This window comes from Coenobita brevimanus, chromosome 43 (assembly GCF_032717465.1).
Source record: "Coenobita brevimanus isolate Jiangsu-jjx chromosome 43, ASM3271746v2, whole genome shotgun sequence".
NCBI classification, from domain to species: Eukaryota; Metazoa; Arthropoda; class Malacostraca; order Decapoda; family Coenobitidae; genus Coenobita; species Coenobita brevimanus.
The window spans coordinates 9,308,729-9,326,443 of NC_136996.1; the positions used below are offsets into that span (position 1 = coordinate 9,308,729).

The following is a 17,715-nucleotide window of genomic DNA, read 5'->3' on the forward strand; positions in this document are numbered from 1 at the left end:
GAGTGAAGAAGTGGAAGGCAAGAAAGATGGAAAGCTTGATGAGTGGAAGATCACGAAGATGTACCTAAATTTGGGGTTTCAAAGACAGAAGTGATGGAATGCTATTAGCATGCTTAAACATGGGATAGAGGAGGAAAAGTGAAAGTTGGTGGAGTAGAAGGCAGGGGGAATGGAAAGATAGAAGCACAGATGGTAAAACATATGAAAGACCTGGAAATGGAAGGATAGCGAGTTGTGTCGATGATGCAGTTGGAGATGAAAGAATTGGAGGCTGCAAAGATGGAAAATAAGGAGGCAGGAAAGCTGGACCAGAGAAAAATTGGTATAGTGAAAACACGGACGGGTGACAAATTATAAATGGTAGGTCGGAGGACTGAAAAAAAGTTAAGAGTTGTAGGTATGGAAGTTGGAGGTTAAGAGAGCCTGAAACTATGCAGGGCTGAAGGAATTATGATTTGAAGGAGAAGAGAATTAAAGGAGAGGATCTTTAAAGGTACAGATGTTGACCTTTTTCTCCTACCCAGGGCCTCCCTACCGATAAATATATTGCCCACTAACCGTAAGCCCCTGCCACCCCAGCCACACACGCTATGCACTCTCTCTCTCTCTCTCTCTCTCTCTCTCTCTCTCTCTCTCTCTCTCTCTCTCTCTCTCACACACACACACACACACACACACACACACACACACACACACACATATCCACTCACCCCGCCCCCTCCCCCACACACACACATACCTGCGTGTTGGTGGTGGTCATGGAATCCAGGTTGTTGTCCCGCTCCTGCTGCAAAATTGGACATAAAGAATATTAACTAACTTGTACTGCATGCTGAACTTGGCCCTGTACAGGTACATATTTTCTTTCCATTTTGTTTCGTACATTTTTTTTTACTCTGTTATTCATACTGCTTGGGTGTGAGATGCTTACAGGTAGTTGTTGTATGGGTGACGATAGAAGTATTAATGATCAACATTATACACAACCCTTTCAACCCGGGAACGTCGTCTACCGGAATTTGTTGTTTTCGCTATGGTCACATATTTGTACTCAGCTTTGTGAGACCACCTCATATTGGAAGGGTTATAAAAGGATTGCTGATTACTTACTAAATCCGAGGATGTCATTTCTATATCATTCCTCCTGCTCCAAACCTGTATTTTTCTGGTCCTGAGCAACCACCTCGGACTGAAGAAGCTAATCATTTCAACATTGTTTTTTTATTTTTAAAATTATCCCTGTTCTCTCCGTAGGATTTTATTTAGCTTAGCATATCTTTTAAAACTGAGGGGTTTCATAAAACGTTCATTTATCTTTACACGTTAAGAGGCTTTCTCCAAGCTAAATAAAATCGTGTGGAAGCAGCAAAGCATAACGTCACCCTCATAAAGACTCTGCCAATGTCATTTTTCGGCGATTTCTGGATTTTTGTCTAAATCAATTCTTCATCACGTGGCGCACCTATTGGTATAGCTGCCATTGCCAGGTCTAGGGTGTGAGTGGTCTAAAGTGCGCCTCAAGTTTCTGCCGAAGTCATTGAAAAATAAGAAAATGAGACAGTGTTTTTTCGATTTCCCGAAAAGTAGAAACAATGACTTAGGCAGTTTCTTTATGAGGGTGACGATAAATTAAAACGTCGCCAGATTCAAAAGGACGTGATTCATATTTTGTTCTTGCTTACTTGACGCTTTTACTCAGTTTTGGAGACCACTCTAATGGTAAAAGGGTTACTGAAGGATCTATCAAGCCCCATGAGTTTAGAAAGTTTTCCCTGAGTAAAAGAGAACTGCCTGGAGAGTGTAAAATTTTATATGTCACTTGATTAAGGGCTACAAGTTTGGGAAAATTTTTGAATATAATATAGTCAGGCTCAAAAATTCACCTCGTATTTCACCTCTGTTGCTATTCACTTCTTCTTCTGTCTAATATTCATTAGTTGCGAGGACATTGCATGCATTGCATTTCTGTCCATAAATTATTTTCTTTGACATGGTGCGTCACGGTGAAAAGTAATAGAAACGGCCGAACTGAAAGTAGACGCAGTTGATTAGTGGGCGAACATCTGTCTTTCATTGTACAGTTACGGATATCAATTCACTCCATTATGCTAAATTACGAGATCGTGAACAAAGACTTTCAAAAGCGAGTAATGCGATCTCTGTAGGCAAGCAAACTTCTCAGAGTGTTGTGTCAGTTTCATAATTGTTCCACTAAAAAGTGAAACAATATTCTTGTCCACAATTGTACAGTCAGAGACAAAAATTCGTAAACTATTCCCTTATGTCTACTTCACAAGTAGGACATGTCCACTACATCCTTCCCTGAGGCAAAAATGAGGAAGAATCTTCCATTATATGGGCAGAAACATACCAAACCTCTCTCAGTTTAGAAATAATATATTAGCAGTTAGGAGAAAGTGAGAGGTTGACGAGGTGAAATATCAGGCAATATTCTTGTCCCTGACAGTAGATGCCTTTGTCAATTTACAGTAGGTATATTAGCCACATGAGGAAAGTCCCCGACTGTACAGTACATACCTGGTCGTTGAGTGCTGGCGTGGGAAGTGACCTGAAGCCCGTGGAGATAGTCTGGGGAAGGAGGTGACAAAGTTGAGTTTGAGGATAATAGTATTAGCGTGAACTGAGTTAACTTTGGTTATATCAGGCTAAACTCGATCCGACTCTGTTTGATTAGTTGCAACTAAGGAGGGATGTGGAGGAGGAGGAGGGGGGGAGAAGAACAATAACACTTTCACTATAATAGCGTCTTTCCTATTTTATTCTTGCCACTTTCAGGAACTTCTATCCCGCTTCGGATAAACGTTTTGAAGTGGAAGAGGTAGATATAGTCTCATTAATCTAACTGCTTCAGTAAGGGAGATGATTCCTAAGTCGGGCGAAGTTGCTTAGAGATAACACGACTAAAATGCAAAAGACTTCCCCTTGTTGCTGTGAGTTACGAGTAAAACAGTTGTCCCAGACGGCTGGATAACAACGAATATAAGGGAGTAATTAGGGGCAAATTACTCTATAGCTGTCTGTCTTAGGTGATATCGGATGGACAGAAGCGAATATAAAATTACTGCGATGTGGAATATTAGGCTATATCAAACTGGATCCATTAGGCGACAAAAAATTTAGAAGGATTTATATGATATTTTTAAATCAATCTGATTACAGCATCCATTATCTAAATGTGCGTAGGCATATCTCAAGATAGCTCAGGATACACTGGATCGAGATGCATACAAGTAATAAGACGAGTTTGCAACACGAATTATAAAAATGTGGTTATAGTAATGATGTACTTTTTCTCTTTTCGCAGTCCGATTACCAAATCCATAGTCCAGATGTTCGTTTCGTGTCGTTTTTGAAGGCTCCAACATGCTTGCATGCGTCGGCCTTGGTCACCTAATGGCGGTTCTCCATGCTGCTCGATTTCTGGCAACTTCCCTGTTCAGTACCTTATCCCTGAGGTCACACTCATTAACCTCGTCCCAGGTCTTTCTCGGACTACCTCTCGCAACCATATCCCAAACGTTACCATTTTTCACTTTCTGCACCAAATTATCTTCCCCCATCCTCACTACATGCCCAAACACTCTTAATTTACCTCTCCTCATCACAACACCAATGAACTCCAGTCCCATCCTTCTTCTCACGTCTTCCATCGTAAACCTTGCCCCCCTCCCCACAGTCCTCGCACTCAGGGACGCACTGCACATCAATCTAGTCATAGTCATTTCTGCAGGTATGAGCCTGCGACTATCCTCTTCCTTTACAGCCTAGGTCTCACAACCATACAGTATTAAACTCCTAATATATACCCTTAGCACGGAGGGAGATCCCTCTCATGGTCAGGAAAGGCAACAGCTCCCTGAACTTCTTCCAACCACTCCTCACTCTAGCCACAGAGCTAGTTCCAGCCTCACGTCCAGCACATAACATGTCTCCCAAATCACAAAACTCTTCCACACACTCAAGAAACTCACCAGTAAGATCAATCCTTGCACACCTGACAATCTCCTGCTCTCCCAGACACACTACACACATGAAATCAGCATTATCTCTCTGTCTACGTCTAATACCACTACATCTTGCACCCACTTATCAAAAACACTGCACAAGATGTGTATAAGAATATCTCAGGATAGCTTAGAGTACTGTACTCTGGATCGAGCGGTATAATTATATGAGTTTGCTCTGACTACCCTAAATAGCTTGATGGGTTAGACAAACATGATAATTTTGGACAAACATAATAAATTTGGCCTAAGGTTAAATGCCCCAGAGGAGTGGCGGTAAGCGCTTTTCTCTGGCAAATCACACATTACGTAAAGATTGAGTATCCGGTGATAAATGACAACGATGTAAGGCCGGTGAAAGCTCTGCCAAAATTTCAGGAACGAGTTGTGTAATACGAGGGTAAAAACCACGCCATAAAGGGACATGATAATTCATTTTCATATCAGTTTTTCCCGAGCGGGGATATCGTGTGCCCTGTAATGATCCAAATGGTTTGCAGTAATTATGATCAAACACATTAGCCAAAGCGAACGGTTACACGGCAGACCATATAGCGCTTTGCATCTGACTGGATAGAGAGAGAGAGAGAGAGAGAGAGAGAGAGCGTCAGACATTGTTCCCCAACATCTTGTTTATTATTTATCATTTTTGTAAACAGCATGATTAAGTTGATAAAGTCCAATTGTGGGCCAGATGGTTTTTTACAGTGGCTTCATCTCCTTGTCCTTATGGACGATACTGTTCTTCTCTCGACAACGCGACGTGGGATGGAACATAAACTTACATTTCTGAATCAGTCCTGTGTAAATAATGGCATGGTTGTGAATAATATTAAGACCAAGTTCTTTGCAATCCATGCGTCAGTGGGCGATCGTGAGCCATTCTGCGTTGGTGATATGGTCGTACAGTGGTGTGACAGATATGTGTATCTGGGCAGCCTGTTCACAAGCGACGGGACCCTGTCGTCCGCCATTACCGCCCACGCACAAGCAAAAATGTGCCACATTCTGAAATTTGTGTCATTTTTGGAAAAGAATATAGACATACCATTTTATGTTAAAAAGAAAATGTTTGAAGCAGCCTTAATGTCAACCATCCTATATGGCTGTGAGTCCTGGTTCAATGGGAACTTGAGGCCAATGGAAAAATTGTATAACTGGGATATTAAACAGCTGCTGGAAGCTCGTATGACGGCGTGCACGGAAGTTTGTTACGTGGAACTCGGGTGCCCGCCACTGAAATCTTTAGTACTAGCAAGGCAGAGGAAGCTTTTCCAGCGACTGTGGGGGGAGAGGCGCGGTATGCCCGATGACCCGTGGGTGCACGCCGTCAGGCTGACCATGGCGGTTAACACACCAACAAGTAAACACATTAAGAGTTTAATTAATAATTCTGTTGATGATGTTAAAGTCGGCACTGAATCTTTAAAGCGATCAATTTCTAACTCTACATCTTCTAGAAGGCTAATTTATAATGTGTTGAACCCTAGCTTAACAGTTCACGATATCTATAAATGTCGTGGTAAAACTAGTGAGGTACACAGAATGGCATTTAGTCGGGAGCGGGTAATCAGTCACAATCTGGCAATTGAGACGGGCCGTTGGAATCGGCGTGGACGGGGACGTCTCCCGGTAGCAGAGCGGCTCTGTCCATGTGGTGCTGTGCAAACAGAGTTGCATGTACTGGAGGTGTGTCCACTGACTCAGCACATACGTACAAGATATAACTTTACTTCCTGGAGTCAAATCCTTGGTGACGATGCTCAGTTTCCTATTGAGGAAATAGTGTATAAGGTCCTTTCCTGTTTTGGCTAGTGTATACTATAATGTTTATCATAACCTATGTTATTTAAAGTGTGTTTAATTCATTTTGTATGCTCTTATTCTAACCATGATATATCATTGGGATTTTTTTTTTTTCCGTAAAAAAAGGGATTGGTCAAATTGTAGTTAAGTTACTAATCAGAAGTGTAATGATTTCCAACTTTCATTAAGGCTATATAGATGCACTGATCAACCCTTTAATACTTCGCTTGTTTTGTGAACCATAATTGTTTGCTAATATCTGATGTGCTGTTTATCATGTTAAGGTTTATTGTTGCTTGAAATCCTGTATGTGTAACTGGATAGTGTGTGTGTGTGTGTGTGTGTGTGTGTGTGTGTGTGTGTGTGTGTGTGTGTGTGTGTGTGTGTGTGTGTGTGTGTGTGTGTGTGTGTGTGTGTGTGTGTGTGTGTGTGTGTGTGTGTGTGTGTGTGTGTGTGTGTGTGTGTGTGTGTGTGTGTGTGTGTGTGTGTGTGTGTGTGTGTGTGTGTGTGTGTGTGTGTGTGTGTGTGTGTGTGTGTGTGTGTGTGTGTGTGTGTGTGTGTGTGTGTGTGTGTGTGTGTGTGTGTGTGTGTGTGTGTGTGTGTGTGTGTGTGTGTGTGTGTGTGTGTGTGTGTGTGTGTGTGTGTGTGTGTGTGTGTGTGTGTGTGTGTGTGTGTGTGTGTGTGTGTGTGTGTGTGTGTGTGTGTGTGTGTGTGTGTGTGTGTGTGTGTGTGTGTGTGTGTGTGTGTGTGTGTGTGTGTGTGTGTGTGTGTGTGTGTGTGTGTGTGTGTGTGTGTGTGTGTGTGTGTGTGTGTGTGTGTGTGTGTGTGTGTGTGTGTGTGTGTGTGGGGTGACTACCCAGAAACCTCTCCCATAAAGAAAATATCATGAGGACGAAAGAATGCATAGATGAGAAAAAGCTGCAAATATCGGGCATGGAATTACTGGTGAAGTCGAGTGCACGCGTATCTGAGTCGTGATGAACACTGTCCATTCTCTGAGATGACTCGTATTGTTCACCCTCCCCGCCTCTTTGTCCTCCACCCTGAGACAGTCACACACACTGCCAGGCCTGTCGGGGAGGGAAGGAAAATAGAGGGGAGGGGCAGGGGGGTGAAAGTTTTGCGAGGTGTGGGGGGAGGTGGGTCTGGAGGGTGGGGAGAATGAATCTGGGATGAAGGAGGGTGACTGAGGTATTGCATTTCGGAGCGACGAGGACGAAGTAGGAGCGTGTGTTCTATCCACCTTCAGTCTCCTCCAGTTTTGTTGACTTCGTATACGTAACTGGACGTTTATATATATACTTTAATATTCATATATATATAAGCTTCTGATTCATTTGGTATTACATTTCGTCAAGGAATATATTTCCTGTAAGTGATTGCTGTAGGGGTATAATTATGTTTTACGGCCTTAACTGCATCGCTAGGCACGTGAGAGCAGAGCATGCTTATTTTATTATTACACCCATGTGAGCGATAGCCCAGGCAGCAATAATGTTTTGCTTGGAGTGCCTGTGTGTGTGATGGTATGGATGATTAATATCACTAAATTTTTACCCAGTTTAAACGAAATTTGGTGGACGTGTTGATGGTCACCCAAGAGGCTGATCTTTTTTTTTTGGGGGGGGGGACAAGGAATTATACGCCAAATTCAAGGTGCCGGTATACAATTTTTATCGGATCTAGACCAAAATTTGTCGATGAGTTCAGAGCAAAACAGATATGATTGGATTCGACTTTGAGAACTATCCGTCAAAGCTCAAGGTCATGGGTTATAATTTCGATCATCCAGTCTCAGTTTTATTCCATTCTGACTAAACTTGATGGAAAGACCGTGGGTATGCCATGGATGAAGAGAATTGATTTTGCGAACAGTTGATCAAATCTCAAGATCATAGGGCAAGGTCAGCTGAAAAAGTTTTTATTCAATTTCGCCCAGTATTAGTGGAATGGTTGACAATTAAGCAAGAATGATATCTATTCATTTTGAAAACAATAGGTTGAAGGTCAAGGTCACAGAGCGAAGTTACTGTAAATATGAGTATTCATCTTTGACCATTTGTAAGGTGTAGGTGTTGCACTCTGCGGGTGTCCCTTGTCATATTTATTGTTGCTATTATTATTCTACTTTGGAGAAGTATCTGATTAATAACCTTGTCTCTGCCCGTACCACTTAACATACTAGAATAATACTAGTGTTCGCTGGATGCAACTCCCTGTGCTCATTGCCACTGCCCTCCATCATCCCAGTTTATCCTGCCCACTCTTCATTACCCACTCTGACTTTTTTTTTTTTTTTTCTGTACCCCTTTCAAATTTATATGAGGAATCTGAAACTTGTTTTCCAACCCCTAACACCATCTCATATAAAGTGCCTGTCTTCGCATGGTATACTCCTCCCATCCGGCCAAAACTCAGCACTATCCTAATCCTGTCTTAACACTACTTCGCCCATCCCATCCCACACTTAACTCCACCTATCAAATAAGTATAAGAAATCTTTACATCCTGACAGACCAAAGCTATCATCAATTATACTTCATCACTCAGTCAATCTAGTTTTTCCTGCCTACTCCTGTCTGATTAGTTTACTCATTTCGGTCTCCCCTCTGATTATTGGGAAGAAATCTTAACCTCCCATCTGAAAAGACTCACTACTCCCTTCCTACCCAACCACCAACCACCTACGGAGTAGATTGTAGCACCATTCGCGCAAGGCAGGTCTCCCAAGGTGGATGGAAAGCTTATGACAGGGTGAACTGGAACTCCGGTTTAATCAGACGTCGGGACTAACTTCTGACCATCCCCCTTTGCTGAATTTTTTTCAGTGTTTCAGTAACACAGAAAGTAGGCCAGCATGCTCTCCAATACAAGTTTCTCTACCTGTCAACACCAAACTACATGCATATTACACACTAAACTTCCTATTCAAAATATACAGTACACAACATGTGGCATCTCATCAAAAAGCCTTGGAGTCCCAGGGGGAAGAGGGCCATCAAAACCCCCACCATCCGCCCCTCTCCCAGTGATGACCAAGCAAGTTGCTTGGAACCACTGTCTGACTCACTTCTTCATTTCTGCAACATTCATAGCCTTTCCTCCAACTTTCTCTCTGTTGAACACCACCTCTCCTCTAACCCTTACATTTTCTTCCTCACTGTGACACAACTGTCTGAGGCAAATGACAACAAATCCTTCTCTGTATCCTCCTACCTTCTCTATACTCATTTCAAAGCTAAAGGTGGCTGTTGTGTACTTGTACACAACAACATATGATTCTCGTGTTCCTGAACTTGAATTTTCTGAATTCTCTACTTTCTGGTTTCGGTTTTCCTGTCATTCTCTAACTATATTTGTGCTGTTTGGTTATCCCCTAAGTCTACTGACTGTGAAAAATTCTTCGACAACATTACTTCTAAGGTAGAACACATTCTATCAATTTCTCTTTTCTCTGAAATATCCATTCTAGATGATTTCAATGTTCATCACCACCTTTGGCTCTCCTCTCCTTTCACTGATCCACCTGCTGAACAAGCCTACATCTTTTCTATCCTTAATGACCTAGAGCAACTTGTACAGAACCCTACCCATTCCCTGATTGCCTTTGAGAGAGTTCCAACATACTTGGCCTCTTCCATACAACTAATACTTCTGCTTACACTGTTAATCTATTTTCTCTGCTCGGCTCCTCCATCACAACCATATAACCTTTACCTGTCCTATCGCTCCAGTAAGATCTGTGGACACCCCAAGAAGCAGTGACTATGACACTTTGGGGCTGATAATTGAGAGACCCTCAGGCAGCACTTATTTGATTTTCTCTGGAATGAATGCTGCTTCCATGGTTATGAGTCGTCCCAGTGTGCCTCACGTCTTACCAAGGTTATTCTCTTAGGCATGGACACATATATTCCTTTCTCATATCCTTCTCATATCCTTTGACTAATGCAAAAAAGAAACTTGGTTAAATCAAGCTTGTTCTAATGCTGTCCACAGCAAGGAGAAAGACTACAAAAGGTACTGGAGCCAACCCACCCCTGAATCTCATCTCTTTTATGTTTTTGTCCGGAATCATGGTAAGTCTGTTCTTTGCTCTGCTATTTCATTCGTACTAAATATTCTGAACTCTCCAACTCAGATTCTTTATGCTCCATCAGTCATCTTTCCAAAAACCTTTCAAACAACTTTACCTCATCATCCTTCTCTCTTCTTGCCCACTATGATGGCTCTTTAGCTGTTTCTTCTACTGACAAAGCAGAACTCTTCGCCCAGATTTTCTCATCCAATCCCACCTAAGACGATTCCTGTGCTCTTTCTCCATCACTTCCCCCTTGGACTCCTAATGGCTGACATTAAAATTTCTTCAATTGATGTATTTTCTGCCATCATTGGCCTCAATACTGATAAGGCATATGGTCCTGATGGTGTCCCTCTTGTTGTGCTCAAGAATTGTGCTTCTGTGCTTACACCCTGCCTAGGTAAGCTCTTTCGCCTTTGTCTGTCAACTTGTACAGTTAAGGCCCGTCCAGACGATCGAGCAATGCCCGCGGGCACAAGCGAGCAGTTTGCCTGTTGACGGGCTCACCGCTTGTGCCCGCGGGCAAATGTGTAAATTGCCACGGGCAATTTACGCATTTGCCCGCGGGCACAAGCGGTGAGCCCGTCAACAGGCAAACTGCTCGCTTGTGCCCGCGGGCATTGCTCGATCGTCTGGACGGGACTTTACAGACGTATCAAACAGAAACACCTCGTCCACCAGCGAGGTGGTGTGATGCTCTCTGCTTCTGGTAACACTGATAGGTATGGAATTTCACCAGGTTTCGTTTGGTCGCTAGGATGAACCGAACGTAGTGATCATTGCTGCTGTGCACAGTTAATGGTGGAGTATAAACAATGTCCCGCTTGACAATATACTGAAAATAACGTTTTGTGAATATGGTAAAAAAATAATAATTTCACACCATATTTATTCGTATTTTATTCACATGAAACACACAGGTTTCGTAAGTGTGACTTTCGACAAACATCACGAACCATTCAACATTTACCGACGGCCAGCGTATAAGCCATTATAACATTATCTGCGTTGCCGCACCTGTCATAATAATCACAAAATTACCATGATCCCCCCTCCTCCCTGAAGTGAACCTGATGCTGGTAGACCTGTGTAATAGACGCAATTTCATAAGAGGTGGCGTCACAGGAGGAGGCAGGATGGAGCGCCTGGGAGACAGGGGAAGGGAGTTGGGTGGGAAGGGGGCAATAGTGGTCTGGCTGGTGGGAGGGGAGGCTCTACAGCAGACGTGATGGGGGTAGGGAAAAGTGGACTGTGGCAGGAAGCTGGGATGGGAAGATAAGTGATACGCTGGTGACATGGTGCCAAATCAGCTATAGTTTAACACTGATTATGGAATTTGATAATAAGGCCGTTAAAAGTTATGCAGACTTTGGCACGTTAAGCAGGCTACCAGCAAGTTTTGTTATATTGTCTACAGGACGACTAACTCCCCATGGGGTAGCACAGTACACAAACCCTGCATTATTAGTGTTTGATGACAACTAGGTCATCACATGGTGATATATGAAACATCCCTAGAATATTTGTCTGAAGTCACACCTGTTGTCACAGCGACTGCAAGCTATTCTTGTTGTATATACGTAGTAACATCATGGATGACGATTGTGCTACTGAAAGCTAAGGAGGGGAAGGCAGGAATTTTCTCTTGCCACAGTAAATAATAGTTAACAGTACTGATTCGTGCCTGTGGTTCTTGTTAATATCTGTATGGCACCGATGTAAACGAAAACGTGATTTACAAGGTGGGAGTGGAATGGACTGGGTCCCAGAAAATGGGTGGCGATACAGGGGTGGGCTAATAGGAGGGTAGAGAGATGCCTTATCAACTGTATTACATGATCTTTATGTCTGATTACTGTAAACCAGGTGTTCATAAAGTAGTGCCTCGATACCCCAAGGGGGTATTTAACTGGCTTCTTAGGGGTATCCAGAAAGGTATCCTGAAAAAAAAAAAAAAAAAAATCGTGTATGGTAGCTACGACTAACTAACCAGTGTATGAACGTTATTTTGTTGAAAATATAAGTAAAGGAATCTATAGAATTAAAGTATTTGATCATAGCCATCCTCTCTCCTCTTTTTTTTTTTTTTTTTTTTTTTTACAGGAAACTGAAAGTGGAAGGAATAACAATATTAGAGAGGAGGTATCGGGTTGACCCGCAATTGAATCTGGGGGTATCAGGGCTGAACATTTTTAAGACCCACTGAAAACCCTATACCAATAGAGTAAACCGTAGTATGATAAAAATAATAACTGTTAAGCAGTCTGATTCACAACCTCAGTATCCAGTTCACTGTCCGCCCCTCCCTCTTCCCGACAACTACGTGCACTGAGACATGGGTACTAACGGGGAGGGGAGATGGCCGTAATGACTGCTATACCATGAACAGCGGATCACATATTTATACTTCAACGACAGTGGATCACCTGTCTTATTCAATGGATTGCAATACACACCGTTACTCAGCCAGGGCAATAGCTCCATGTTCGGACACTACTAAGATGTGTGGCTCAGTAATTGCTCTTCGTGAACAGGGCACTGGTCCTCGTATTTATCTTCATCCTGTCAGTTTCATAGTGTGAATGCTACTCGGTTGTTTAGCATAACAAAACACACTGCAAATAAAGTGTATGTTTGCATTTACTACATGCAACTTTTGTAACTAATGGCATAGTTGATGTAATATGCACATGCCCAGACTGGATAACTGCAGACATTACAACCTTGTTCCACCATTACTGGCTCGAGGATTTGTGAAGGAATGCTTGGGGCATATGACAGTTGCTCAGTATTAACCTAAATATAACTAATAATCACTGGCACTGCGTAAAATCAACAGCCAAACACGGTATACGGAAACGGTAACATAAACCTAAGTCAAGTAAATCCACCTTTATTTTACATCGGTGCCATACTGATATTAATGAAAACCATAGGGACCATCATTAGTAAGACTGTTCATATTTATTGGTGATACAGGAAAAATCTACACTGGCCTATCCCTACTCTGTTTGCGATATCAGATTTTATTTAAATAACAGAACAGAGGAAGGAAAAACAAATGAATAAAAAAAATAATCCATACACCAGATTACTGGTGTCCTCCATTCATAAAATATCTGTAACAATTGGACTACAACAGCTGTAGGTTGAAGTTTGGAGAGAAACAACTCTGAGGAAGCGACTTCCAAAGAGATCCAGTTCGGGTAATGAAAAAATTCTGATAAGCAAAAGTTCTGCAATGTGGCTGATTGACGTTCCAATAATGAGCGCTACCAGATGCCCATGTAGCACGAGGGAAGGAATGGAGAGGTGGCACAATGGACGCAACGTCGTCTGAGCATTTGCCAGAAAAATATCTGTAAAATAAAGCAAGGGAGGCAACATTCCTTCTTACTCGTGGGGGAGGTAGTTTATTTATAACAGCAGTGTTATTAATAATTCCAACAGCTTTGTTCCGAATTTTGTCTACTTGTATTAATGCAACCTATCCACATCTATTCCACAAGGGTGAGCAATATTCAGGCTGAGAGTGCACGTGACTCATATATTATAGCTAAATGCTCGTCAGTGAAGAAGTTACGGACTCTGTACAATAATCCAAGTTTCTTTGAGGCGGTTTTAGCAAGTGATCTGACATGAGAGGTCCAGCTGAGGGCATTGTTGAGTGAGACGCCGAGAATTTCAATACTTTTGGAGGTGGGAATATTAGCAGCAATGAAGGTAATATACGAATCCGGCAATATCTGTCTATTAGTTAATTGTATACATCTGGTTTTACTAACATTAAATGAGACAAGATTACTTTGTCCCCATTCACTGATCGTAGATAAGTCTTGATTTATGGAGAAGGCTGTACTGAGTTGAGAGATTAAACTTTGTAAATGGGTGTCTGAGTGTGAATGAACTATGTAGTGTTGAGTCATCTGCATATGAATAGATGGAATTGTGGGTGACAGATAAGAGATCATTAATATAAACCAGGAACAGGGCTGGCGCCAGAACTGATGCCTGTGGCATGCAGGCGTTAACTGAGAGGAAATTGGAATATGCATCATCTTGTTTTTCTCTTATTCTTCTGTCGCTGAGATATGAGGAAAGCAGAGGAACAAAAGACGTTAGTCCATAGCAAGGGGGTTTGGACAGCAGGGAACAGTGCCATACTCTGTCGAAAGCTTTAGAAACATCAACGGCTACTGCATGAGTTTCTCCATGTAGGTCGATTGATTGATGGATGGTATGAGTCAGAAGACTGAGTATGTCAATGGTGGATCTTTCATGGTGAAAACCATATTGTCTGTCACTAATTGAGTTGTTGGATTAAAGATGTTTAACTATGGGCTTATTAATTACAATTTCAAATACTTTACCAAGAGTAGATGTGACAGCTATTGGTCTGTAATCAGAGGGGTCAGAGGAACTTCCTTTCTTTGGAAATGGGTGGATATTGGCCTCTTTCCACGAATTAGGGAATAATGAAGTTCGTATGCATAGTCTGAATAATTTTGATACGAACAGAGGCAAGTTCTGGGGAACACTTTCAAAACAATTTTGAGGAATTCCATCTGGGCCTGGAGCTTTGTTGGTAGGAAAATTGTCTAGGATAGATTTTACGTATCTTGTCTGTATTTTAAGTGGAACAGTTTTGGGAGAGTCGATTTTTAGTACTGGGACGTTCTGGCTGACTTCCTCTATGGTAGAATTTCTTGCAAATGCACTGGTAAAGATATCTGCTTTCCTATGCGGGTCATTTGTAATGTTGCCATCTGAAGATTTTAGTGGGCGAATGGATGATGACTTGTTAAAGTTATTATTAAAACAATTGAAAGTTGACCAGAATATTCTACTGTCATTAGGGTTGTTAAGTAGTTTCGATGCTTGATTTTGAAAAAAGTTTGATTTAGCGAGATTTATTACAGCTTTTGCATAGTTTCTAGCGATTTTAAATTGAGAGAGTGATTCAGATGTGCTTGATTTTAAGTAAGAATAATATGCTAATGACTTTTGAGCTGTTGCTCTGGCACAGTTGCCATCAAACCATTTTGGAGAGTTCGATCTTTCAGTGAACTGTTGAGTTAGTATGAATAAATCCATACCACCTAGTATTAAGTTGCAAATGTGGGACGGATATAACTGGCATCACTAGAGAAGAAAGCTTGCCATGGAATGTCAGCAAAGATAATTTCTAAATCCATTTCAGTTTGCCCTATCAAAGTGCCATTGGGTCACCCTGACAGGTTCAGAACGGGAAGGTTTGGGAGGGCTAACTAATGAGGCTTTGATGATATTGTGATCGGAGCATCCAAGTGGTGACAATACCGCTATCCTGTATTGATCTGGATTGTTTGTCAGGAATAGATCCAACAGATGGGCATTATGGGCAGGATTATCTGGTATTCTGGTTGGTTGTTTTACCAACTGCGTGAGATTAAACGACCCTGCAAACAGCTCGCACTCTAGGCCAGCATCGTCAGTGCTGGCAGAATGCAATAACCATTCATCATTATGTACATTAAAATCATCCAAAATGGTAATATAGGTGCTAAGGGCAAGGTTAAGGTTACTCAATGGCGTGGATATGGAGTCAAATACACTGGATTCTGAAGAAGCATTGGGGGAGTGATAGACTACACGGATATATTTGGTAATATTTTGACAACTTAGTTTATACAATGAGTAATCAAAACTGCATGAAGTGAAGTTTAAAACAGTGTCAACTGCATATTGAGATTTGATATAACAACAGGTGCCACCCTTGTTACGGAAGTTTGTGAGGAGATGGTAACCAGAAAAACAAAATGGGAATATTTCGGTAAAGGATGAGATTTGTGGTTCTGTGAGGAATAGGGCCAGAGGGGATATGGCCTGTAGGAAAAAATGAACTGAGTTTACATTAATGCTAAGACCATGGATATTGGTGAAAAATAAGGTCACACCTTCACCTCTCTGCTGACGAGCATGACTGGAAATTGCAACAGTCGCTGCCGGCAGTGTCACTTGATGGCGATCGGCGACCGGGAGGACCCTGTGCCACCAGCCCTACCCTGCCGGTGGTGGCAATCCGAGGTACCACCTCATTTGATGGTAATAATGCAGCAGCCATTGCTTAAGAGAGTGGGAATAGAAGGTGTGATATCTTATGTGCATGTTGTGTGGTGTAGACAGTTGATGGTAGAGGTATTAAGAGAGTATGCTGGCCTACTCTCTATGTAAATGAAAGCACTGAAAATGTTCAGCAAAGGGAGATGGTCAGGATCAAGGTCTGAGGGCTGGTGAAATGGGAGCTCCAGCACTCCCTATCACCAGCTTGCCATTCAACTCGGGAGTACTGCCCTGTTCGACTGATGCTACAGTCTACTCCTCGTAATACTACGTAATAGGCTACCAGAGTAACTCCCAGTCACTATGAAAATAGCTGTAACATCCAACAAACGTAGGGAAATGTCATATATTTCCACATTAACAAATAGTCACCATACTCATAGTACAAGGGTACTGAGCCACCCAGAGGAAAGTGTGTCGTGAATTATTACAAATCATGAGGGCCAGTTCCAACACGTGGCAACATCAACATAACGTTTCATGGTCTGACTGTAAAATTCCATATTCTCCATGAAACAGTGATTTGGTTCAGTCATCATCTTGTAATCTATCCCTCCCACTGTAGCTCTTATCGTCTACCAAACTGCACCGTCCCCTACCCCATCACCCCTCTCCTCTAGCCCCCAGTTCGACCACTATTGCCCCCTTCCTCACCCACCTCCCTTCTCCTGTTTCCCAGTGTCAGGTTCACGGCAGGAAGGATGGGCGCCACGATAATTCTCTGTTCAGTGGCAGTTGTGGGGAAGCTGATAACTATGCTGTATTGTTCGTGACTCGAAACTAAACCACTCACGAAATCCGTGTCATTCATATTAACTGCCATTATGCCAATATATAGAGGGTGTATTGTGTGACAGCTTAAAAAAAAAAAAATACCATTATCATTGAGTGTCCACTGCAGGACTGGCCTATGCCGACCGAAGTGGGGACGATACAGCCAATGTACCTCTACCACGTGGCTTAGGCTGTCTGGTAGAGATTGTATGTAGGGTGAGAAGTGCTTGTAAGTGTAACTGTAGTGTTGGAGTGACTTTGGATGTGTGTGTAGTCTGTGAACCAAGTGTAATCGGCCCGCGCAAGCCGACTAGGTGCAAGCATACTTTATAGTATGCGACACTGGTTCAACCACAGCACCCCTTGTATCCGCCAATGCAGTACATAGCCAGAAGAACACTCCCAAAGTTTATCACCCTAGCGGGGCGCGAACCCTCGTTCTTCAGTGTACGCAAATGCACACTTTACCACTGTACCACAAAGGCACCATATTATATATATATATATATATATATATATATATATATATATATATATATATATATATATATATATATATATATACATATATATATATACATATATATATATATATACTGTATATATATATATATATATATATATATATATATATATATATATATATTACCACCAATAACTGCGCACAGCGACACTGATCTCCGTGTTCGGTTCGTCCTAGTGACCGAATGAAACCTGATGATGTTCCATTACTATCAGTGTTACCAGATGCGAAGAACATTACACCACCCATATTACCTCTCTTGTAAAATCAGCTTCCAAGGAATTGGATGTGCTAAGCTGACTCCGTGCCATCTTTATCCCTGCACAGTTGTTGACTTTATACACGAGTTTTATTCGCTCTGTGTAGAATACAACTCTCATGTGTGGCGAGGCTTCCCCCATACA

The 17,715-nt window shown here is 42.1% G+C and overlaps 1 protein-coding gene across 1 annotated transcript in view; it reads right to left on the bottom strand.

The window, feature by feature from the left end:
• Positions 1-17,715, bottom strand: part of LOC145397801 (uncharacterized) — a 90,133-nt gene that overhangs the window by 1,332 nt on the left and 71,086 nt on the right. Inside the window, exons 14-15 of the mRNA XM_080270822.1 lie at positions 2,539-2,589; positions 740-784 (exon numbers count right to left, since the gene is read on the bottom strand). Coding sequence (XP_080126948.1) covers positions 740-784; positions 2,539-2,589 — 96 coding nt within the window. The remainder of the gene's footprint in view (positions 1-739; positions 785-2,538; positions 2,590-17,715) is intronic.